General features: G+C 40.3%; 1 protein-coding gene across 1 annotated transcript in view; it reads right to left on the bottom strand.

Moving 5' to 3' along the window:
- NUP210 (nucleoporin 210) overlaps positions 1-26358 on the bottom strand; it is a 187670-nt gene that overhangs the window by 48119 nt on the left and 113193 nt on the right. The window contains exons 15-21 of the mRNA XM_007500347.3: positions 24540-24761; positions 22546-22719; positions 17253-17445; positions 16919-17025; positions 12068-12172; positions 11836-11937; positions 1949-2077 (exon numbers count right to left, since the gene is read on the bottom strand). Coding sequence (XP_007500409.2) covers positions 1949-2077; positions 11836-11937; positions 12068-12172; positions 16919-17025; positions 17253-17445; positions 22546-22719; positions 24540-24761 — 1032 coding nt within the window. The remainder of the gene's footprint in view (positions 1-1948; positions 2078-11835; positions 11938-12067; positions 12173-16918; positions 17026-17252; positions 17446-22545; positions 22720-24539; positions 24762-26358) is intronic.

Here is a 26358-nt window from a genome sequence, read left to right on the forward strand (position 1 = left end):
ATGGATTAAAGAGTGGAGACTTGAGATGGGGAGCCTAATTGCAATGAGCTATCATTGCAATTATCCAGGAGAAAGGTGGTGATAAGGGTGGTAGCCACATGATTAGAGAAAAGAATGGACACAAGGTGCTGTGGTGGTCAAATAAATAAGACTGGACAACTGAGTAAACCTATGGAGTCCAGGATGGGGAGACATGGATAACTCCAACTTTGAGGACTCGGGTAACTAGAAAGATAGCAGTAGCTTGGACAGAAATAGAAAAGTCAGAATGTGGGTTGGGTTTGGGATGAAGAGATTATGAGTTTAGCTTTGGAAATCTTGAGTTTGAGAAGCTTACAGAGTATTCCATTTGAATTATCCAATAGGCAATTGGAGATGCTTGACTATAGCTCAAAAGAGAGATGAGGGCTGTATATACATCTGGGATTTGTCTATACTGAGAGGAAAATGAAACCCATGGGAACTGATGAGGAGTTTTGGAATGAGAAAAGAAATGGAGGCAATAAGGGTAAACAGCATTTTCAAGATCTTGGCTGTAAAAGAAAAGGAAGATACAGGATAATAATTTGAGGGTCTAGTAGAGTCTGGTGAAGGTTTTATTTTTTAAAGGATGGGGAAAACTTGGGGTATTTTTAAAAGGCAATATGAAAGAAATGACTGGGATTGAAGATTAAAAAGAGGGAGATGATTTAGTGAGTAATTTACTGAAGAAGATGGGAGGAAATGTGATTAAAAGAACATGTAGAATGACTGGCCTGAGCAGGGGGAAGCACAAGTCATTATTAGAGACTGGCAGAAAGGAAGAGAGGGTTGGGATGATTGCAAAAGTTGAAGAGTCTTTCTTAACCCTTATAGGAGTCCACATATTCAGAGAGGGATTGGTCTAGGTAAGAAGAAGGGCCACCTTTTCATGGAGTTGCTGGTGAAATATGCCAAAGGGTTTTTAGACACAGAGATGGGGAGGAGAATCTCTCCCAGTTGTGAGGCTTATAATTTTCCCAATTTAAAAAAGAATAATTCTTCCAATAGAAGAAATGAATTAAATCTTAATTAAATGCTTGCTGAACTGAAATGAAAAATTCATGCATTTGATTTTTTTAAAAAGAGAACAAAATACAATAAAATTAAGTGCTGGCACAGCTATGGTAAAACAGGCATGCTAATATACTGTTTGTGAGTTGTGAATTGGATTAATCTTTTGCAATATGGAAATTTTATTGTTTCTCCCACGATTCCTGCCAAAATTGCAATACTATTCATACTTATAGACCCAGTGATCCCACTACTAGAACTATAACCAAAGAAGATTATTATCAGAAAAAAAAGACTCATCAATTCAAAAATATTTAGTAATAACAAAAAACTGGAGGCAGACTACATGTCCAATGATTAGGAATGAGTTGAAATTATGCCACATGAATATTAAGGAATAATTATTGTACCACAGATAACAAAGAAAATGAAGATTTCAAAGAAATATGGCATCACTTGTATGCAGTGAATCAAAGGGAATAAATCAGAACGAAAAACCAATATACACAGACTACAACTATGTAATTAAAGGCAATAATAACAGCCATAAGTCTGTGTCAAATACCCAGAAAAGGAGGTCAAAAAAGGTCACAAAAACAAGTAAGATGATGTGGTCCCTACAGTATTAAAGGCAATATACACAGTTCTTGTTCAGGTTTATCAACCAGCAAATAAAGAGGTTTATGTAAACATGCACAGTCATTACAATCTCTCTTCTTTTGTTTCCATTTCATTCATTAATTCTTCTTTCTTTCCTTTAATCCTTATTTACATACAGGGCTGTTTGTATATCTCAGTTTTTAAAAGTTGTTTTTTTTTTCTTAAAGAGAGACAGAAGTATTTTCTGGAGTGTTTTTCCTAAAATATATTAAGTATCTGAAAGAGGGTACAATACCATAAGCATGAAACCACAAACCTTGTCAACCACTCGGACATATAGTTCCTGAATATCCGATACGAAGATTTCAGCTTTCGCAGGGGCTGGAAAGACCAGACACAAGTCATGAATCATGACTGTTAACATTCCTGGGAAGAGCGGATACACCTGAAATGCCAGAAAAGAAAAGGAAAAAAAAAGCTTATTTTAACAATACTACAAGGCTTCCACCTTTTCCAATTCAATCCTTTCCCTCTTCTAGCAAGGACTAGTGATACCTCACTGATAGGGCTTCCTCATGCAGCTAAATCTACTCAGACAAATTCTGAACTTGATTCTGAAACCATGGAGAAGACAAAGCCTCACTCGGACATCACCCTGCCTGCCATCTTCCCTCCTACAAGAGGATCCAGATCTTGGAAACTTCAGGTGAAAAAGACTATTAATCAGGGTTAGCCCTAGAGAGCATTATAATAATCATCATAGAGCAACGTCATAATAATAACTAACATTTCTATGGAAGTTAAGTGGCACCATAATGCACAGAGTGCTAGACCTGAAGTAAAGAAAATCCAAGTTCAAGTCCAGTCTCAGACATTACTAGCTGTGTGACCCTGGACAAATCACTTACCCTCTGCTGCAAATCCCTCAACTGTGAAATGGATATAATAACATTACCTTCCTTGCAAAGGTTATTGTGAACATCAAGTGATAATATTTGTTAAACACTTACATAAATGTTCATTCCCTTCCTCCTTCTTTCCCCTTTTATGGATTACAAAATCTATCTACTATCTTTCTATCTATCTATCTATCTATCTATCTATCTATCTATCTATCTGTCTGTCTGTCTGTCTGTCTATCTATGAATATATGTTTTTGTTATTCAATCATTTTCGTTATATCTGACTTTTTATGGCCCCACTTTGGGATTTTCTTGGAAAAAAACATTGGAGTGGTTTTCCATTTACTGCTCCAGCTCATTTTACAGATGAGGAAATGGAGGCAAACAGGGTTAAATGACTTGCTATGGGTCACACAGCTAGTAAATGTATGAGGGCAGATTGAACTCAGGTTTTCCTGACTCTAGGCCCAGTGCTCTATCTATTGTACCACCTAGCCACCCAGAATACACACATACATGCCTGCATTTATATAATATATGGGTTTTTGCAAATATACTCATTTGATGCTCAAAGTAATAATGAAAAGTAGGGGCTCTTATCCCTATTTTATAGATGAGGAAATTAAGGCTGAAAAAAGTTGTGAGGTATAGGATCATACAGATATTAAGTATCTGAGGCTGGATTTGAATTTGGGGCCTTTTGGTTTCCAAATTTGATCCTCTAACCATTAACAACAGTGGTAGTCCTTATACATGATTCACATTTTACATTTTATAAAGCCAAATGTTAAGTACAGTAATGTTATCTCATTTTATCCTCATAATAACCCTGTTGGGGTGGGGGGGGTGCACCTGGGTGGCTCAGTGGATTGAAAGCCAAGCCTAGAGATGGGAGGTCCTAGGTTCAAATCTGGCCTCAGACATTTCCCAGATGTGTGACCCTGGGCAAGTCACTTGACCCCCATTGCCTAGCCCTTACCACTCTTCTGCCTTGGAGCCAATACACAGTATTGACTCCAAGACGGATGGTAAGGGTTTAAAAAAAATAACCCTGTGAGGGAAGTAGCATAAATAATGTTATACCTATTTTATAGATGAGGAAGTCTAAGTTTAGAGAGAAAACAGGGATGGGATCATGAAAAGTAGGGCAGTAAGCTTTGATGGGAAAAGTAGAAGTTAGAGCATGGTGAATACTGCAAAGACTGGGATAGACTGGAAGAGATCATGTCAAATGAGGATGGAAGGGATGTCCATGACAAGCCCCAACTACTTCACCATTTCCTGATGGAATAGCCTTGGAACTAAAGTTAGTCTATAGCTAAAACCAAGGGTCTCTGGCCACACCAGGCAGCTTTCATAGCCTTTAGGAGCTTTCTCTAATGAGTTTCCTCAAGATGGAAACATATGCCCCAATAAAGAAGCCATTGCCTCACTTCGTGCCCCTTTCCCCCACCCAGGGTCCATTCATTGCTCCAAGTACTTTTCAATGTTCTCTAATGAATGAAATAAAGAATGGATTCAAGTTTCCTTCTGTTCACACTGGAATTACAACCTCAGAGGCCACAGAATTCTGGCTGATGAATTCTGTACCACTAACTTACCTGCAAACTCTTGCTCTCACCACCTATGTGATTAGTCACCTAGCACCCTGTAGATGATTTGGTCTGACTCCCACACACCTCTGGAAAAATAGGTGCCATGTAATCCACGATCTTGATTGTCAAAGGTGTCATACCAACTCATATCAACCATATATACCTTTCCTATTATGAAATGGCAATATTATCTAAAATTACAGTTATTTTAGAATTGAAAGGGGCCTTGGCTATTAACTCCTCCAACCCACTGAAATTGTAATATCTTGTTTTTATATCACCTTCATTTTGTAATATGTCACCCTCCTCTTCCTTGTTCAAAGAAGCATCACTTATGATGAAGAATAAAACAGGAAAAATTTCACTTTGGCCGTTAATCAGTACACGAACCAAGTCTAATGTTATATACATTGTTCTCCTCCCATAATACCCCACCTCTGCAAATAGAAGTGAGAGGAATATTCTCACATCTCTTCTTTGGAAGCAAGCTTGGCTATATATTGTCTGACTAATCTTGAAAGATGGGAAAACTAAAGTACCTTGTTCAAAGTTTAAGAATCCAATGGCTGGAAGATTATCTAGTCCAATCTCCACTTGAAACATGAATCTCTTCTATAACATTCCAGCCTCCACTCATATAGCTCCAGTGATAGGCAATCCTCTCCATTTTTGGATAGGTCTCATTGTTGGGAAGGTTTCCTTTATAACTAGCCAAAGTCTACCTTCTTGTAACTGCTACCCATTAATTCTGGCTCTCCTCTCCAGGTCAAGCTCTTCTTCCTGATAAGTCTTTGAAATAATTGCATTACTAAGTGACCAGATCAACATCAGAATATAGATTTTTGGATTCATAATCTACCACTTTCTCATTTCTAAGTTCTCCCCAGCTGGACCCTTTGTCTTGGAGAGCATAAAAGAAGCCATTCCACCATTCCAGGTGTCCAAAAACTGGACTAGCTGACCTCTAGATCTGGGATTTTACCAGTTGAGATTTCTTGACAGGCAAATCCCAGTACTGTTGACACCATGTATGACTTCCTTTGAGATAGCAGCACATTATCTTCTGAGGGCTTCCTTTTCACCTTAAGGCCCTGACTTAAACAGCTGCCTCCTGTAACCAGACAGCTCCCTGTCACTCTGGAGAAGAGATCCTCAATGGAGGGTCAGTAGGCTGAGAGAACAGCAGGAAGTGCTTTTAAAAAATGTGCCAATAATGGAAAGATCCAGTGTCAACAGTCAATCTAAGGTATTAGCAAGGCCACCAGACAAGATGAAAGTAAGTGCAGTTGATTCAATAATGCAGCTGGCTGGATGATGCTTGAATCATTTCACATAATAGTTTAAAATATATGAGGAAAGGTCCCCTAGTGCATATCACAAGAAATAATGAGGTCCCTGTAATGGGAGCCCTCACCACAGTAACCTAATATTAAATACAGACTAAGAAGCTGGGCTCACATACCATTAGGTTTCTGAATTGTCCAAAGGAAATCCGCTAGGGCCTATTACATTTCCAAAAGAAAATTTCTTTAAAAGAATTAACACACACACACACACACACAAAAGACCGAGTGCTTTCTCTGAAAAGATAATCTGAGAACCCAATTCCTGAGACATTGCAAAAGCTGCCACGCCACTCAGATGCCGGGATGCTCATTGGAACATGCTGAAATTACACAGGATACACAAGTGTGTTAAAATGCCGACAGGTCCATGTGGGAGAAGGGTTGGAGGTGTTCATTTTCAGGGGAGCAGCTATGTAAACTTTAAATGGAGACACAAAATGAAAAACACATGGAAAGGTTTCTTCTTCTAGATGGTGCAGCAGTTTCTCAGCAAAGGGATTTCAAATCAGCTTTCTGCAAGCAGTAGCAACAAGATGAGTGTTTGATGCTCATTCATTTTTTTTCCTAATTTACAGTGGAATTTTAATCTTGGGGGAAAAAAGTCATCATTCTGAATGAATTCTAATTTCTAAGTGTTGAAGGTGCCACCTGAGAATGTCTGTGAAGAATAAGCCGGAGGGAAAATCCTGTCATCTCTTCATAGAAGATGCATGTATTATTGCTGTTTAATAATGCTGCATCCAATAGGCAAAGTGAAGTGTGGAGTTGAGGAGATGCTCTGAGATGTTGATTAAAATGGAGAGAGTGAGTCAATCATTCCTGCTCCAACCCCAATGCCTTCACCCCATGATTTGGGTTCTACCTGAATTACCTCAGCTTCCATTTCCCTGTCAGTGAGTAACACTTGCTACTTGCCCCTTGCTAGTCAGCATTTGTAGACGAACTGTGAAGTCCCAGTTTCTTCACCTACAAAAAATTTTAAATGTCACTGAAGCAATCAGCTTGCATTTTCTATATTGCTGAACTCCTTCGGTGTTCTTATAAATCTTGCATGATGGCACCAGAGCTTCAGTGCAGATAAAAGTCTAGCTCTGACGTCACTACTTAGCAGTCTTCAGAAGTCTGTGGGGGATAATACCAGGCACAGCTTCTGCATTTTCTAGTCCGGTGGGCAATCTACCGCCTGGAGCTCACAGTGCTATGTTTATATGAAAATAACCCAGAATCTGAAAGGTCTTGGCACTGGTATGAACAATAGCTCATCCAGCACCCTCAGGAACGCTGAGGAGGTTTCTGTGGGTGGGTGCTAAGATTAAAGATAAGTTATTAAGCATAATTACTCAATAATTACATGATTTTCAGCTTCCAAGGCTTTTTTCTTAATTAAAAATAACACCACCACTGGAAAGAACTCCATTTTGGAAAGAAAACTTAGGCTTGAATCAGCTATAAATTTCTTTCAGCAAACTGACAATAGGGAGAGGGGTGGAGCCTATGATTTCATTAGCATAGGGAGCTTTTGACCAACATTGGTTGGGGCTTTCTCAGTAAAATCTAGACTTCAAAAATTTGCTAGAGTGCTGATTGGTTAAGTGCTTTCCAAGATTCTAACAAATTAGGAAAAAAATGGACCAGAGGAAGGTCTTCTTGAGGCCAGCTCTCTATCCAATACACTGTATTTTCTTTGACAAAATAATAAGGATGCTGATGATGATGACAACAATGACAAGGAAGGTAATCTCAGATATGAACCATGGCACAATGGGAAAAGCACTGGACTGAGAATCAAGAAACCTGCATTCAAATCCTAGCTAGACGTTCTCTAGTAGTTAGGTGGCATGATGGATAGAGTTCTAGGCTTGGAGTCAAGAAGACCTGAATTCAAATCCTGCCTCAGACTTTTATTTGTTATGTGACTCTGAGCAAGTCACTTAACTCTATTTGTCTCAGTTTCCCTAAAATGAGTTGAAGAAGGAAATGGCAAACCACTCCAGTATTCTTGCCAAAAAACAAAAACAAAAAAACAAATAAGGTCATGAAAAGTCAGATACAACTGAATGAGGACAAGGCACAGATTTTATTTGTGACCTTAAATTCTGTCTCACTAGACTTAAATTTTCCCCCATGGGTCATTTCCAGTTTAAATATTCAAAGATTCTTGTCAAGCTCTGACATTTCATCTTCTAGGTATCTTCCCATGACGTTCTATATTATAAGGCAGAAGTGTCAAACTCACAGTAGTGATTCATTTTACTCCAGAAGTACCAAGGCAGATTAAAATGCATTTGGGAGTGCAGCTAGGTGGCTCAGTGGATAGAGAGCCAGACCTGAGGATGGGTGATTCAAGTTTCAAAGCTGGCATCAGGCACTTCCTAGCTGTGTGACCCTGAGTAAGTCACTTAACTCCAATTGCCTAGCCTTTACCACTCTTCTGCCTTTGATTTTGATATTTTAAAATGTAATTGGGAAATGTTTAACAAAATAAATAGAAATACAACACAACATAGACAATATTAATTCATGGTGTTCCAAGTCCATAGGCAGCCTGTAGAGATCCATTTCTATTTGAGTAGAAAATATGGTAAATCTAAGCAATTTCAGCTCTCTGTCATTTTTCTTCTAAAGTGCTTTGTTGTTTTTTTTTCTCTTTTAATTCTGATATTCTATATTCTGAGGTTCCTTTCACTTCTGACATTCTATACTCCAGGATCTCCTTTCTATTCTGATATTCTGAGTGCTAAGACTCCTCCCAGCTCTGACCACATGCTGTATTATATGATCTTTCCCACTCCCATAGAGTCTATGCTCTAATGTCCTTTCACATTTTAATGATGTACAATTCGTTTAAATTTTCTATTTTCCTAAAAGTTCTGGTGTTTTCTCTAGTTGGAAATTTCTATTACAGAAGTAAAGAGTACTTGGAAACCTCATCCATACACAAAAACTTTTGCAATGTTTGCATAGCTTCTTCCATAGGTTCATGGGTTATTAGAGGTAGAATGGGCTTAGGCTAATTCTCTCATTTTTCAGACAAGGAAATTGAGCTTCAGAGAAAAACAACTTGGACAAGGTCACAGCGCTACACATGGCAAAACCGAGACTAGAACCCGAGTCTCTTGACTCTTTCTATATGACGTTGCTTTCGAAGCCTAAAATGATTCACAAGCCATTCATGTGTTTTGAGCATATGCTGGTAGGAAGTTAAGAGAGACGTTTTCTTCTACCTAATTGAAGAGTTGTAGGCATTCTTGTCTCTGTGATTAAGGGAAATGAGAACACTGTTAATTAGCTCCTGAAAATGCCAAGAAAATGTGTAAGCTACCTTCAAAAACAACCAAGGAAAGAAGCTGTTAGGACTTGTGACAGGTTATCAACACCATGTGGGGGAAGAAAAAAAACTACTTTCCCTACTTTGTGGAAGTGGCAAAAGCCATCTAACAGAATTTTCACTTTCAACAACTTTCAGTTGTTAGTACCTGGCATGAAGGTCTTCCTTCTTCTCATGTAGTCTTATGGGTTTATGGGACTTGGCCAGGGCCACTGACCAAAGGTAATAAATGAGAGATTAAACACGGAGAGAAGAGAGACAAAGGTTAGGGATCGCCGCAGTGTGTGACACATTGCGTTCTCTCAGTGTACTCATCGGAAGGGAGGCAGAGCTCAGAACCCAAGAGTGAAATTTCAATAACCAGTTGCCAAAAATGCCAAATTGTTTCTGGGGGCAGATGGTAGGATGGTGATGAGTTGTTCATTTGGAGATAAAGGATAGTACATTGCTATTTGTGATAGCAAAATGGTATGTGAAAAGCCTGGAATACTTAAGCAAAAAGGAATCCAGCCAAGCTGGGCTCTTAACTGTAGATACTCATGCTTTATACTTTGTTAAACTTGACTGGACCACTAGATGGCACAGTGGATAGAGCACTGAGCCTGGAGTCTGCAAGACATCTTCCTGGGTTCAAATCTGGCTCAGCCACTTACTAGCTGTGTGACTCTACACAAGTCACTTAACCCTGTTTGCCTCAGTTTCTTATCTGTAAAATGAGCTACAGAAGCAAATGGCCAACCATTTCAGTATCTTTGCCAAGAAAACTCCAAATGGGGTCACGAAGAGTCAGACACAACTGAAAAATGATTTTAACAATTTGTTCCTGAGGACAACCAAAATCTGTGGAAGGAAGCCCCGTTTGTATTTTATCCACTGTTTCACACACACACCCACAGTTTCATCTTAACTTACCTAAAGAGAGAAGATATTTTAAAATGGTTTCACTAGCAATAAAGAAAGTAGAGTAAAAATAAGCATAAAGAGTATAGACTAAGTTACAGAACATAAAAATGTGTCCAAATGGGCTTTTATAACTTCTAATGCTAATTAGTCTCATTTCCACTTACTTAGCATCTGCCTCAACTTCATAGAGAGCCATTAGGATAACTGGGAGGAAAGATACAGGCATGCCTCCCCAGCCACACTCAGGACCCAACTCCTCAGTTAATATTCCATTTTAAAGTTGGAGCCTCTTTGACCAACTACCAGGATCAGTTGTTTCTACCAGCAACAGTCCTCCTTAGCAGCTTTATTAACTATGCCATCTACCTGAACATTAGGAGAACTCAATGGTAGTCCCCAGGAGAACTGACTTAAATCTGGCAAGATATGAACTCTTCAATGGCACTATAAAACACAAAGATTTCTCTTGCTTCCTCCCCTCACCCTATTTCTCCTGCAAAACAAGGCTTTCTGGGGAGGTCAAGTCCCTCTGCTAGTTCTCTCCAAGAATTAACAAAGCAAAACTCTTTTCCTGCAGGTACAAAATCAATCATTCATGGTCATTCCAGAGGAAAATAGGATTTCACAATCCTCTCCTCACCTTATAAGACCAGCATTCTAAGTACATGAAATCTGTATTCTGGTGGGGTTATTTTCTTATAGCAGTTTTTCCTCAATGAATCAATACAACCCTTTGTTCTTTTGTCCCGTCAGCCAATTTCCAAGAATCCTGATCAAGGACACCAGTCAGTATTACTCAACAAACACCCACTAGTCAATATATCAAGTTTCACATGTTGTTTAGAGAAGTTGATCAGGGTACTTCTTTGAGATTGCCCCCATCACTCAGATTCTCTCATTTCCTGGACAAAAGGCCAGATTCCTCAGGATCTCAAGTTCCTTCTAGACAGCTAAGAGCCAACAGTTTTATACCCAGCATTCCACAGGATGGCAAAGTATTTAGAAATCAACCAAACAACAAATATCTATTGTACTCCCACTGTATGCTTATTATTGTTTGTAATCATAATACCAACTACTTCCCTAACAATCTGAAACTTTTACCTTGTTGCTGACTGGGTAGACTTTTTATTTTTCTTCTTAAGGGAAAGAAAAAATAAGGCAGATTTCTCATTTTCAGAATTATTTAGGATTCTTTTTCTTTTCTTCTTTTTTTTTGCCCTTTCTTTTCACAAGAGGAGGTCAGCAAAAGAAAGCTCATTTGCTCAGGAGGAAGACAGGCTATGGAATGTATTTTTAAAGCAGGAAGAAAAAATACTTAGGGGAAAGCTCCCCAAGCCCCAACCTATCCAAACCCTCAACATTTTCCTTTCAACAATGACCATTTGTTTCAAAGAGCAAAATGAATGGTTTTCTTTGCTATGATTTATGGGTGACAGTTGCAGGAGGAGCCATTAACAACCAGGATTTGGGCCAATGTTTCCCCAAAGAGGAGAAGAGGAAAACTGTGATTGGCGCCAGCAATAGGGCATGATTGCAGATAGTAGCCACAGTCACATTCTAAAGTCAGGGACATTAAAAATCAACAGTGGAAACTGAAGGGCAATCACCATTTCTCTTCTCATTTTCTTTAATATCTTTAAGTGAAGGATTCCTAAATAAATGCAGAAATCACAAAATTAACTAAGTGGCCAAGTGGAAAGATAAGATTAAAGGGCTTCATTCAGGGGACCAGGAACCCCAGCTCTACTAAGGAGCTATTTGTTCTTTAAAACAAATAGTCTGGGTATACTTGGGGACAAGTCCTAACCACTGTGGGAGCCAGTATCCTCATATATAAAGTGAAAAGTTTTCAGGACAGTAGAAAGTACATTGAACTGGAAGCTGTGGGGGACAGATTCTAGTTCTGTCTCTGACACTGGGTGACTTTAGTTAAGTCATTTCCCTGTTGTGGCCCTTATGTGTCTTTATCTGTAAAACAGGGGGACGGGATGATAAGATCCCTAAAGGCCCTTTTGACTAGCATTGTATGACTCTAATAGCCTTCTCTAAACACATCCACATCACCATTTAATTGTCACTCCACACGAAGAATTAAAATGACTTTATCAGACACTCCTTCCACTTACCGTAGCGACGCCTCGAGCTTCTTGGTAAGACACTTTGACAATGTTTGTGATGCTGGTGTTGATGAAAAAGTACCCAGAGCCTTCTTTAATGAGGAGTTCAGCCTGTTTGATGAAAACACATGAGAGAATCAGGAAGAAGAAACTGTCCCTCAGATCCCTGGTTATAAGTAGGAAGCTGAAGTTTACATCCTTTCATGCAAACTCGAGTGGACAGAAGAAAAAAGTGGTTTACCTGGACCCCAGGATGGTTGTAGATAGTTATATGATGGGGCGTCACTTTCACATCTTCCACAAGAATCAGCTCAATGGTTGCAGAGACAGGCATGAGAGGTTCATACTGAAAAGGTGAAAATGACTCGTGAACCGCAGAAGGAAACGGCTGGGAAGAAATAGGCTCTAAGTTTTAATGGGGCATGAAACCAGAAATGATAACCAGGACTGTAGGGCATACTCTGTATGCCAAAGGACAGTTCTATGCACTTGATTCCCACAGACTGCAAAACATAGTCATCCCCAAAGAGGTGTTTAAGGGGCCCAAATGCAATGCGATTTAGTGGAAAGGCACGAGCTGTGGAATCTGAGATCCTGGGTTCAACTACTTTGGGCGAGTCATTTATTGTCCCCAAGTCCTTGTTAGCCCTAGCTATAAAATTAAGAGAGCTGTACCATTTTGAACTCTGAGGTTCCTTCAAGCTTCAGATCCAGGATTATTTACTTCAATTTTTTTTCTCTCTTATGCACGCCATATTGATGGTCTGCTAACAGCAATCCACACTTACATAGCACTTTGGGGTTTACAAAGGGCTTTCCTCATAGTATTACTGAGAAGTGATAATGAAGTAGGGTAAACATTATTTTCCCCATATTACAGATGAGGAAACTGAGTCTCAGAGAAATTAAGTGACTTTACCCAAATTACCCAGTTAGTCAGTGAAAGAGATGAAATTGAAACCCAAGCCTTTCTGGGTCTCAAGCCCAGCCTTCTGCATCATCAAACTGCCTTCCCACTTTATGGATGGCCTATTATATCCTAAGGATTATGAGTGCATTCCTACTAATACACCTGAATTTAATTACTAAAAAAAAAAAGCATTTATTAAATATGTACTACATTCCAAGCTCTGTGCTGAGTGCTGAAGATGCACATAGGAAACATGTGCTCTAATTTGAGCTAAAAGAAGCTCATATTATTAGATGGTATAGACAATACTTAAAAGAAAGTCTGGCTTCAGGGCAGACAGGAAGCTCTGGAAGTCCTAAAGCTGCAAGGATGGAGCAGGTGGCAAGATCAAGGGGTCCTTAAGTTACTTAAGCAGTCATATGACATCACCAGGGGACTGGGGTGCACAGAGACAAGGCAGATGGGAAGGCCAGAAGGACCTTAAGAAGGCAGTGGACAGGGCAGTTGATAATGGATGCTGGTCCTCCATCTCATCCTAAGAAATGGAGTTGTTGAATGCTATCTCATTTATAATCTGTAAGCAGTCAAGCAGCCCAGGTGAAGAAGGCAAAAGGGCAAGACTCTCCCAGAAATACTGTTCTTGCCTGGCCATCCAGGATGGATTTGGGGGCAGCCTGGGTCCCAGAAGCTGTCCCAAATAAGTTCTGAGATGGCCCCGGGTTGGGGAGGAAGAAGATGAAAAGGGAAGGCAAGGGACAGAGTGTTCTTTCCCCCTCACAGTGGAGACTCTTTCCATCATGACCTCACCTTCCTTCTAGGATTCACCTTGCCCTGAACGGGGCACAGGGGACTGACCACAACCTTGATATTTCAGTGGTCAAGCTAGAAGTCTGTCCCACAGGACCTGTGTTTGTGAGCAGATTTGGGGTCTCTTGCCACTGTCAGGCTGTCCCTTTTGAGCTATGATTTCACTCTGGCTGGATTAACAAAAGGAAATGCAACTCCAGGCTAAGTCAGTCTCATGCACAGAACTGAAATGAAATGGCTGGCTGGTAAGGTCTGTGCTCTAGGCCCAATGCTGACCAGGCAGCGGGACCAGAAGCAAAATGCACTATCCTCAGCCTCTCTTCTGTTTCCTGGGATGTGGAGGTCAGTGTTCTATTAGAACAAATGTATATGTAGGTGTGCTGTAGAGAAAGGACAGACAGTGGACCATGGATAGTGCCTTTCAAACAAGGCAGTCTATCATACTGTGGCCAAATGACCACTAGCCCCTCTTATCCTTCCTCTCCATATTCAGGCTCTTATCCTCTCCTAACTAGATAATGTATTAGCTTCCAAACTTATCTTATTGCCTCCAGTCTCTTTGATCCTTCATATTAATATTTCCATAACACCACTTTCACCATGTCATTTTCTGTCAAAATTACTCCACTGGTCCCAAGATAAAGTCCATATTCTCTCATCCGGGCATTCAAGATGGCTTCTGAGAATCACTAACTCCAATCAAATCTCAGTTTGAGCATGGCCATTGGCCTTTCCAGATTTCTCCCTACAAAACAGGGCCAGCAAAGATTACTCTGTGTTTACCCTGGGCTTACCCTTTCAGTGATCCAATCAACTCTCTAGGACTAAGTTGCAGAGAAAATGTCCTCCCTGGAAGATACCTAGACTAAATGAAATCATGGCTTCAGTTCCTGTCCTTCCATATTTTCATCTCATCCTGCAAACATATTTAGGTAAAAACCTAAATGAATTTTAACTCTTTTTAAGCAGATGCTGTTTTCATTTTTGCTTCTGTATCCCCAAAATTTACCACAGTACCAAGCATAGCATAGGCACTTAATAAACGCTTCCTGAATCAAATTGAACTTAATTGTACCATTTCAACTCACTCTGGTCTTGTTTCTTCTGAGAAAACGAGCCTCCCAAATTATCTTTCTTGCATGGCCTAGTGAATGGAGTATGGGGTTTGGACTCAGAAAGATCCAAGTTCAATTCAAGACACTTATAAGCTGCTTGATGTTGGGCAAATCCCTTTACCATTGTCTACCTCAGTTTCCTTCTCTATAAAATGGGGATAATAATAGCACTTACTTCCTAGGGCTATTGTGAGGATAAAAAAAGACATCGCTAAAGTGCTTTGCAAGCTTTAAAGCACTATATAAATGTTAGCTATTTGTTATTCTTCTTCTTTGACCCCCAAAACCTTCTGTCTGTACCAGTAAGTGAAACATTTAGTCACAAAATGTCCTGCCTCATGTCTCAACAGTTTGATGTGCTCTCTACAACTGAGCTATAAGCTTCTGGGTTAGGGTTGGTTTTATTCTTCTTTTATGGCCCTGCTGCCTCTCCTCATGGCTTCCCCATACCCCAGCATAATGTAGGGCAATAGCACGCATATTGTAGCTACTCAGTAAATGAATACGTGCCAGAGAATATGGGACCTTCTCCATTCTCCATTGGTGGAGATGTATGGCCAGCTCCTAGTGTCTCCCCTCCCAAAATTAGCATGTCCTTTTTGGAGTCTGCATTCTCTGTGTAAATACTTATTTGTTTTTGTATATTTGTATTTGTAAATTATTTTTTTGTAAATCATTAATTTTTAATTTTGTAAATTATATTTGTAAATATACTTATCTGTGTCACGCACACACAGACACATGCAAACTTCTTGAGGACAAGGATGGTTTCATTTTAGTCACCATGTTTCTTCATGGCACATAAAAGATACTAAATGAGTGTTTGTTGGTTCTCTGATTGCTACTCTGGAGCCTGCTAGTGCAGGCTAAGGAAAGGCTCCCTCATGTGAGCACTGTAGACCTATGCCAAGAATGACCATGTCTCTGACAAGACCTGTTCTAGGAGGGTACGGAAAGCTTGGAGGATCTGGGTCAGGTGCATCGCTGGGAAGTGTTGGGCTGGACAGCACTGCTCTGTCTGGGGACAGCCGCAAATATTCTACTTTCCCCCCAGGGTGGCCGTGCCAAGCACATGGTGGCTTCCTCTGGACACAATGGTTGGCAGGGCTCCAGTTCCAGAAAGAAAAACAAACAAATCAATACACCAGATGCTGCATAGCTAAACAAGATACAAATCTGTTCCCTCAGTGTCCCAGCAGCAAGCATCCTCCAGATACAGGAATGGAAACAGGGCAATGACCTAGCAACAAAGGATAATGAGCTGGTCCCTCCAACAAATGCTACCCAGTGGGCTTAGCTCACTTTTATGACATCATTTCTTAGCTCAAGAACCAATAATGGCTCCCTATTACCTAGAGGGTCAGGTCCTGACTCTTCGGTTTTAGCATTTCAGGCTCTCCATGATCTGACCTGACTTAATTTCCAACTGCTCCCCACATAAGCTCTGTTTCAGCCAGCTGATCTTTTTACTTGCCCCCAGGTACACCACTTTCATTTCTTCAGGTCATTTCTCATATTGTTGTTCGGCTGTGAAAATGTCCTTCTCATACCTCTCAACCTATTTCAATCCTATAGACCATTTAGGGACAAACTCAAGGCTCAAAATTTTCATGAAGCCTTTTCTGACTCACTCTGGCCCAGCAGAGATTACTGTAGGTCTAAAGAGGGTGGTGCCTTCTAACAATCTCCTTTGTCCTAGCTCTTAACCACAACCTGTTTACATTGCTATCTATATACCTATATTTATATACCTTTATGTAGCTCATTGTCTCAAAAGATTACCTTTATGCTTTCAAGGAACCATGGTAGCAAAGCATAGCATTGCCTCTGGACTCCAAGGACCTGGATTCAAATCTCACCCTAAGCTTTTACCTATGTAATCTTAGGCAAGTTGTTTCTGGACTCCACTTCCTCTTCTATATAAGGAGATAGTGGTATGGTGGTGGTTGTCTAGGAGATTTCTATGGTCCCTCCCTTTCAGCTCCATATCTGGGAACCTATGAACTCCCTATTCTGGTTTTTCTCATGGTACCAGGCATAGTGATAAGAATATAATGGCTATTTAGTAAATATTTGAGATATAACCTAAATCAGAACAAAAACATTCCTGGCTTCTGAAATGCTCTGAACTTTTAAGCTTGGGAAACAAAAGTGCAGGTTAGGCGCCCAACAGAGAGCAAAAGATAAGTGGATGATTCCCTCCCTGGCCCTTATTCCCTCCTTCCCACACCATCCCAGGTTCCTCTCTCTGAGAAAGTACCGGGAGTTGTATTTTGGCAGCACTGAGATGAGAATGATGGTAGCCAGCAGCTGTTGCAGAAATTGCAGTGGTTCCTGATACATGGTAAACTGAGACAGTCTGCAAGCCTGAAATAAGAAAAAGAGAAAGATTAAAGAGGCTCCAGGGTAACAACCCTCAGCCTCATCTTGAAAATGAAGTCAGCTATTTATACCCAAAGGAAAAAATTTTTTTAATCTTTTATCGTGGTTTTCTTAATACTACTGTAAATGAAAGAAAGAATCCTCTAGGTCATGATACTAAACTACACCCTGCCACCCCATCAAACAACTCGTAATCCACAGCAGATCTTTACCATGAAGTTTCTTTTGGCCACTGCCATCATCTTTCAGTATCAGCTGCATAGGCAGGCTGGGTTCAATGCTGGCCAGAGACGCCCTAGTGGACTCCCATTTGATGTTTAAGGAACTGAAGTTGTCAAATCGACGGCCTTGTTGATCATAAGCAGCCAAGTCTAAATCAGGGTTTCGATAATTGGAAACAGGCACCTGTGAGGAAAACATCAAACCCTTGAAGACATTCTGCATCCCGGAGAGACATACACTGGGTCCCTGTGACCAGAGAGTAATGCTAATGCCACTTATAGCACAGGTTTAGTTGTATCCAATCTGTTTGGCTCTAAAAGGCAGAGCTGACAGAAACTGGTACAAGTTGCAGAAGAGGCAGATAGAGGTGTGGTGTAAAGGGAAGCAACAGTTTCCCAACAATCTGAGTTGCCCAAAAATGGAATTAGGAAGTAGTGGGTACTTCCTTATTGGAGGTCTTCAAAGAAATTTTGGATGACTATTTGTGGGGTATGTTATTGAAGGCATTCTTGTTTAAGAATGCCTGAGAGTGGGGACAGATGGTGATTTAGTGGATAGAGAGACAGGCCCAGAGATTCCCTGGGTTGCTGGGTTCAAATCTGGCTGCAGACAATTTCATAACTGTGTGACCCTGGCTAGTCACTTAACCCCCATTGCTCTCACTGCTCTTCTGCCCTGGACACCATACACAATGTTGATTCTAAGATGGAAGGTAAGGGTTTAAAAATGGAATGAATGGGATTAGATGGCCTCCGAGGTCCCTTCCACTTCTGACATTCTGTGATCCTCTCATGAACCACATCCCACACTATACACCAAACACAAGACAAGCTAGCCATTTTAGAAATGGGAGCCACCAATCACAAGAGGTACCAGGAATGGAAGTGGGAGTGGTTGCAAAGTGACATTTCATTGTGATCCAACCTTTGAATTTTACTTCTACATATCCTACTCTATATTATTACTGGTCCAGTTAACTTAGCCTTTTCATTGTCCTACCTTCTTTCCACTCTCATCCAAATTCTACTTACCTTCAGGACCCAAACTAAAATTCTGTTTTCCAAAATTGCTCCATTTCTTAATCATAGAACCTTAGAGTTGGAAGGGACCTCAATGGTCACCTAGTATAATCTATACATTAACAAGGGTCCTCTCTGCAATAGCCTGATAAGGAGAGTCTTCATTTGAAGACTTCTATGGATGGCAAATCCACTGCTTCCTATAGGAGTCAAGTCTACTTATAAATATATGCAGTCATTACAAAGTTCTTACTACACTGAGTCTTAATCTGACTCTTTGTAACTACTAGACAAAATTCCTAGTTACATCCTTTGGAAGCCAAGCAGAAAAAGTCTAATCTCTCTTCCACATGAAGGCCCCACAAATCCCTGGAGATCACTGTCACATCTTTTCTATTCCAAGTTTAACTATCTGAATTCCCTCAAACAATCCTTGTATATCAGGGTCTCCAATTCCCTAACCATCCTGGTTGTCCTTTTCTCAATGCTCTCTTATTTATCAATGATCTTCCTAAAATGTGCTGCCAAGAATGATCTCTTCTGCCTCTGGACTCCTTCTGTCCTTTTTGCCCGTTCCACATTATGTGGTCACACACTGTCCCACACTGTTCTCTAATTATTTCATATATGAATTTCTTGCCTTTGCGAATCAGACTGCAAGTCTTTTGAAGGCTGGGATGGCATCATCATCTCTTCTCACCTCTCCCCCACAGTGCCTGGCACAAAGCTGATCACACTGAAGATTTTCCATAAAAATACACTGTTTCATCAACAGGCAGCGGAAGAAGAACACTAAGTGCATGCCTGACTAATAACTGGTCAGTAGCATCATCTGTGCCCTACTGAGGTTCCTAGTGTAATGGGAGAAGATTTATCATCTCAAGTCCTTGTTGATCACATGATACTATAGAAAAAGAAAATCAATGGCATTAACTTTCTCTCCTATTCACCAGGCATGCATATTTACTCTCCTTAGGAAAGAAAAGTAGCTACTTCCCAGGCAGGTCATGTCTATATCTGCTCAATTCCATATCCTCATTATGCTCCACGCTTAAGACTATACAAGGTTAATCAGAGCCAATTTCTACTAAGAAACTCAACTGTCTAATATGATCTAGTCTCTTCTATCCTAGCATCTCACTTCACCAATTATTTACTTAGAAAATATTTCCTTGGTGGTTTTTGGATTCAAAGAAATATAAAATTAAAGTAATGTTGCACACAGGACAGAGTAGAGAGATATATCCCCCCCTTGTCCAAGGACACCTAATGAGATTATAAATTGCAATAGTAATGCCAGAGTGGCTCAGGGCTACTGACTTAAGATTGATTGATCACATGAAAATTCTGCCTCCCTGGTATGTTACTGCCTGGAGATATCTATGACACATTTACCACTAGCCCATCAAAGGCTGTACTCTTAAGTCTGACTCTCACCTCAGTAAGACAGCCATTCTATAAACATGAGAATAGGAGGACATGCTACCATGGACAGTTCAAGGCTAGTGTGTAAAGGGAATGTTTACTCCAAAGGATCTACTCTGAAAAGGCTCTGTATAGCTCCTGGACACACACACACACACACACACACACACACACACACACACACACCCCACACACATACCCCCATTACTCTATTTGTATGTGTTTTGGGGGGACACACCCCTCTGAATTCAGAGTCTGGGTAAACAATGGAGCTGAAGACACTAAACCATCTATATTTTACCTTGACTTATATCTCACTGAGCTATTAATTCCTAAGGGAGACAGAATCTAAACAATCAATCCCTAGGACTACAGGGGATAAAACAGCTAAATCCCAGCAGGTGTGACTGTGGTCAATAAATCATGAAGGGAACAGAGAGAGTGAAATGTGACTTCACAAAATCCCAGATGCTAGAACTGTGGGGGCCCTCCTGGATTGGATAAAGGTAAATTTAGATCAAATAAAAGGCTATTGTACTTTACCCAGTAGGGAGTAAAGTGATGGCACTCGTTATTCCAAGAAATAGTACATTCAGGTCAGAAAAACAATAGCAATAATCATAACAGCAATAGCTAACTCTTCTATATGGTTACAAAGATATTCACAGATATTATTTCACTTAATTTAAACATCTGCAAAACAGGCAGGGAAGGATAACAGATTCAACAGCTATTAAGAAGAACTAGGGATTGATAACCTCAACCTCTAATACTGGGGGCAGCCAGCCCTTCCTTCCCTCCCCTCCTCTTCCCTTTTTTTCTTTTCTCCTTTAATTCCCCTCTCCTTTCCTTCCTGGAATAGTTCACTTTATTTTCTGTTCATGCAAAAATATTTCTGTGGTAATCACAGCTTCTGCCTAGGCTCTCTGGACAGGTACTTAAGCTCATTTATGAGTCTTTACAAGATGGTTGGTGAACTCCTGAATCTCCTTCCTAGGTTTGGAATTAGGTAGCTGTAGGTTTTTGAGATGACATCAAGGATTATTTTAGAAAAGTTGTACAGAGACACTATCACCCCTAGCAGAAGTGTAGCAGTCATCAATTCCAGCCATTAGCATTAACTGCTGAGACAATACCGGTACCTTTAGGGGCAAGGATCCACAAGGGCCAGGGACCTTGCTGAACACTGTGAGAGGCTTGACAGTCTTGTGCCTACCAAAGACACATCTCATAGGAATGAGAGACAGTTTGGCCAGAAGAGCACTACAAACAGCTGTAGCCACTTCCTTGGAACACCTGACACCCAAGTTGATGAGGCCATTATAGTCACCAATGGCCACAATAGCCTTGAATCTGATATGACAACCCAATCTACTCTTATTTCTGAATAGGCATGATCTTTAGAACCCCTCTCCCTCATATAGTCCAGTCTCCACTCAGCTCTCAAACTAATTATCCTAAAACACAGTTTGTCATCTTGATTACCTCCAAGATCAAATATAAAATTTGGGGTTTGGTATTCGAAGTCCATCCTAACCTAACCAGTTCTCACCACTCCAGACTTCCCATAACTTATTCCCTCAGCCCTATACTCTTAGAACCTCATCTTTTGGGGGGAGGGGAGGGAAAGAGGGTCTCAGACTCCTAGATGGGAAGGTTGAAAAAAAAAGATGGGTCTCTGCCAAGGCCTTGGTTTTTATATTCTGAACTAGATGGTCCAGTGTAACTACAGGAACTCACTCCTTGCCTTTGGCCTTTCCCCAGGCCCCATAGCCTTGACTTGCCCTCAACCTCAACTTCCAAAGTCAATGCAGAAGCTACCTCTGCCTCCCACCTCAAGGGTGTTCCCCACCACCTCCTGAAGCAACAATGTCATCTACCATTTTGTGCTTCCTAGGAAGAAGTCAGTCATGCTTTTTCACAAAATACCCTCATTAGAGATAGATTCGTGGACTGGACAAAACTTGAGGCTGACTAAAGATATAAGTATAGAGGTCACATGTGTGCACGTGCAAACATTTTTCTGTGTATTTCTATCTGGGAGGAAGAACAAACTTTCTATGAAAGGCAGCCCTTTGGGGATATTCATGAGGAAGTGGAATACATTAAGAGGAGTTCACAGAGTCAACAATGCGAAGTACAAGTTTCTGAGCCTCCAATCTACAGAAGAAAAGTGCTTAACTTACAGTATTTTCTAATATTGTTTTTTCAGGGTTCAAATATCCTGAAAAGAAAGGTCTGAGTTAAAATCAGCCTAATTCATAGCATTTGGTCTAATTGGACTACACAATTGGATTTCAATTTTCCTTCCCTTATCCCACCTTCCAGATTAACTGGCTTTATTTCTCATTGGGTATCAATTTCTTCCATCCTCCCTATGCCACTCCTCCCCTTTTCTTTCTGTTGGATCTAACTGAATTAATTTTGGTTGCATGAGAACTCTGAAAATCCTTTATGAAAACAAAATCATATCCATTCTCTTAGCCTCAGTTTCCCCATTAAGAAACTGAGATAACTAGAATATTCCACGTCTAAACTCCTTTCCAGTTCTGACATTTCAGGATATCATGAATACAATGGCTAGCCTACCTATCTTACTGATTTTCTCCTTTATGGCCATGTCCACTTTCTGAAGCTTGGCCTGTGGACACCTAATACTTATAACCTTACTTGTCAACACTCAGAAGTGAGTTTCCAGAGTCCTCTATTCCTTCTAGGAACATGATCTGTTTCTTCATAGCCAGCAATGATCTGTTAGAAATATATGGTTCCTTCTGAGAGTGTCCTTCACACAAGTATCTACTTTCCCATAATACCTTTGGCCTTGGCTCACACTTACCACTTGTTTGTTCTGCTGCATCAAAGGGCAGGATAGATCTAGCTGAGGACTAGTATAAACAGGTGTAAGGGTGAGTCTTGAAGGTGGAGCACAGATAAACTTCACCACAGCTGGCTCTGTGGCTGGGAAGGGGTTAGTGACACTGGGCTTGTTTCCAACTGTAAGAGCGATGACCTGTATGAAACCCATGGAAAGAATATCACCAAGGAGGAAAAGTAACAGACCGACACAGGACAGCTGAGTTCCTTTCCCTTTCCATTTCTGAATCATTCCATGACCCTCATCACGTTATTTAATTATTCTGTTCTGTCTCTATTTTCCCACCTATAAAATGGGAATGATGATTATCTGTCTGCTACCTACCCCTGAGGGATGATATGAAGACAGATAAATTAATATGGGTGAGACATTTTGAGCTTCTCAGACAAAAAAAGTCACTATAAAAATTCAAGGTTGTATTACCATATTCACAAGTTCACAGGTTTTTAATGAGAATTTAAACAGATTTGAAAAGGCAGACATAAAAAATGAAATATAGATATAAGCTATAGCATGAAAAAAAGGTAAGAGTACAGAGGACACATAGGAGATCATTAGAAGAGGCTAGGACATAGGACCTATATGGAAGTACTTAGAACTGGTACTATTTAAAGATAGATCAGGGAAAATTCAGAAAGATATAATAATGGCCTGGGAATCATAGACCAGAGGTCATAAATTATATTATATTAGAGCTAGAAGGAACATTAGAAGTCATTTTGCCAAACCTTATTTTACAGATGAGGAAAATGAGCCTCTGAAAAGTTATGTAGCTTTTCCAGTCACAATTAAGGAAAGCAGCAGGGCTGTGACTCAAATTCAAGTCTTTTGATTCCCAAGTCCATTTTATTTACCACTGTGCCATGTGCTTCACAGATAATCTCTCGTGTGTGTGTTTTGCATATGTGTGGATAATTCAAACCATAATAAAAAATGATTCAATTGATAACTAATTTCTCATGATTAGAGGCATCATGACTTTAGAAGAAAGAGAATCAGTGCCAGTACCAGGAAAAGCTGGGTGCAAGTCTCAGCTCTGATATATCCTGAATGATCAGAATTCCAGAAATTCTCAAGGACTACAACTTTCAGAGCAGGATTACAGGGTCATGGGATATCAACCTAGGGTTGGAAGTGATTTTGATTTTATCTAGTCCAGCCCCATCATTTTACAGGGAAGGGAACTGAGGCCGAGGGAAGTTATAAGTGATTTTCTCATTTCTCAAGGCACAATGGAAGTAAGAACCAGAAACTGGCTTTTGTAAATGGATACTGACTCCAAAGTCAATGATAACTGTGTTGTACTGGCAGAGGTAGTTTCCTCACTAGGAGTTCCATATACCATGCCATGATTCATAGGTCAAGTCCCCCCACCCCCCAAATCAATATTCAGCAAAAAAACACTGTGAAATGCAAGACAATAGCTTTTTGCTGCTTTTTCACTAGTAATTTCTTCTTAGAGGAGAAAATCATTTAATGAGAGGAACTAATTGGTTCCTTCCTGTTCTGATATTCTATGTCCTAAGGACCATTCTAGCTTTGACATTCTATATTCTAAGGCTTTTTCGAACTCTGGCATTTTATGTTCTATTAATGTTGTAGGTGGTTGCTTCTACTGACTGCTACTCAGGATGAATTTGTTCATCAGATGCCTTCCAATTGGACAGCTGGGTAAATTTTTTCTGAGGAAGAAGGAGAGGGAATAGCTAGTGGGAAAAGTCAGGAGTGCAAATGCTACCCAGGTAAAGAAGATCTAGTGAGGTATAAGGGAAAGCCTACATGAATTTCTCAAAAGAAGAAGGGGTGGGGGCCACAATCAAACTGCCAGTGTCCTGGTTCTGCCAAGTAATTGTATTGATTGGTATGCTCCAAGAGGCTCCTCAGTCTGGGTACTACCTCAGTCTTTTCTATACTTCCCCTTCAGGACTCTCCTGATCTCTGTCCCTATCACTTACCTGCTCTCCCAAGGATTTACAGGTCACTCGGATCCAATGCTGCAGAAAGTTCCGGGATGCAGGAGGACCAAACAGGGATAGACCAATGCTCTCAGGGTCCTCTGATGTGATGTTTCGAAAGAATTTAGAAGGCTCTAGGACCCAGGGCTTAGGACCCCCTTCAAATAACATCTCTTTGGAAGAACCCAGAGTTACCAGAGCCACAGAAGAAGGATCAATAGTCTGAAAAGGAAAAAAAAATGACAAGACATTTTTATGGGGAAGGCAGGGAGGATTGAAGGCAAGAATGAATAATGAAGAGTCAGGTTACAAGTCCTAGCTTGTCCACTCACTAGCTATGGGACCACAGGAAGTCACAACTTTCTATGCCCAAATTTCTTCATCTACAAAATAAGATAACATAACCATTCTACCTATCTGCTGACTTGTAAAGATCACAGTCTCTAGAACCAGAAGGAACCAGAAAGAAATCCCATCATTTTACAGATGAAGAACTAAAGAAGGTGGAAAACATTGGGTCATGTAGGTAGAGCATAGCAGAATGAGAATGCAAACCTAGGTACCCTAAACACAATGTTCCTTCCAGTGCACCACACTATTATAATGATTTAAAAGCACTCTGAAAATGACATGGTGCTACACTGGCCCAAACAGATCCAAAACTGAACTCATTATTCTTCCAAACTCTCTCTCTTTCCCAAGCTCTCTATTACTGTTGCTTCAAGGAACCACCATTATCATCCAGACTCAGAACTTGATTCTGTACTCTCTCAACCCACATATTTAGTATGTTGCTAAGTCCTGTCGATTTGACTATTTTAACATCTCTTGTATTTGCCCCTCTTTTCCTCTAACATTGCTACCAACCTCACCATGTCCCTCCTAGATTACAATAATAACCTTGGTCAGTCTTCCTGACTCGATTCTCTCCCCTAACAGCTCATCCTCTACTCAGTTGTTAAACTGATTATCTTAAAGCACAGATTTTACCATTTCTTTCATCTCAGGATCAAATATGAAATTCTGGGTTTGGCATTCAAAGCCCTTCATAACCTATCCCCCTCTTTCTTCTTTCCATATTTCCTATAAATTACTCCTCCCACCAAGAACTCTATGATCCAGTGAGACTGACCTTTTTCTGTTCTTTGGATTAGATAGTCCACCCCATGCTGACCATTTTCACTGGATGTTTCCCAATTATGGAACTCTCTCTCTGCTCACTGTAATCTCCTGTCTTCCTTCAAATCCCAGCTAAACTCTCATCTTTCACAAGAAATCTTTCCTGATCCTCTGAGTTCAAATCTTGCCTCAGCTATTTTACCACCTCTGTAACCCTGGATAAGTCATTCAACCTCTGCCATCCTCAATTTCCCCAACTATAAAATAGGGATCATAATATTACCTGCCGCATAGGGTTATTGTGAGGATCAAATGAGATATTTATAACATGCCAAGCTTAATAAAGTCTTATTCTATTTCCCCTTCCTTTCCCTCAACAATAATGCCAACCTTTTCTTGATTATTTCCAATTTATCCCATACATTGAACTTGTTTGTACATAGTTATTTTATTATTTTCTCTTCCATTAGAATATTAGACAGTGAGATTCTTGAGGGCAGGTATTGTCATTTTTTCTGTATTCCCAGAACTAAGCACAATGCTTCACACAAGGTTGATGCTTAATAAATGTTTGTTGACTTGACTGACATAAAAGTTTATTATTAAAGATGAAGCAAAGTTTAACAGATAGTATTGGACTTCTGAGTCAGGAAGAACTGAGTTTAATGCCACCTCTAGCATGTACTTACTAGCTGTGCAA

This window comes from Monodelphis domestica, chromosome 7 (genome assembly GCF_027887165.1).
Source record: "Monodelphis domestica isolate mMonDom1 chromosome 7, mMonDom1.pri, whole genome shotgun sequence".
NCBI classification, from domain to species: Eukaryota; Metazoa; Chordata; class Mammalia; order Didelphimorphia; family Didelphidae; genus Monodelphis; species Monodelphis domestica.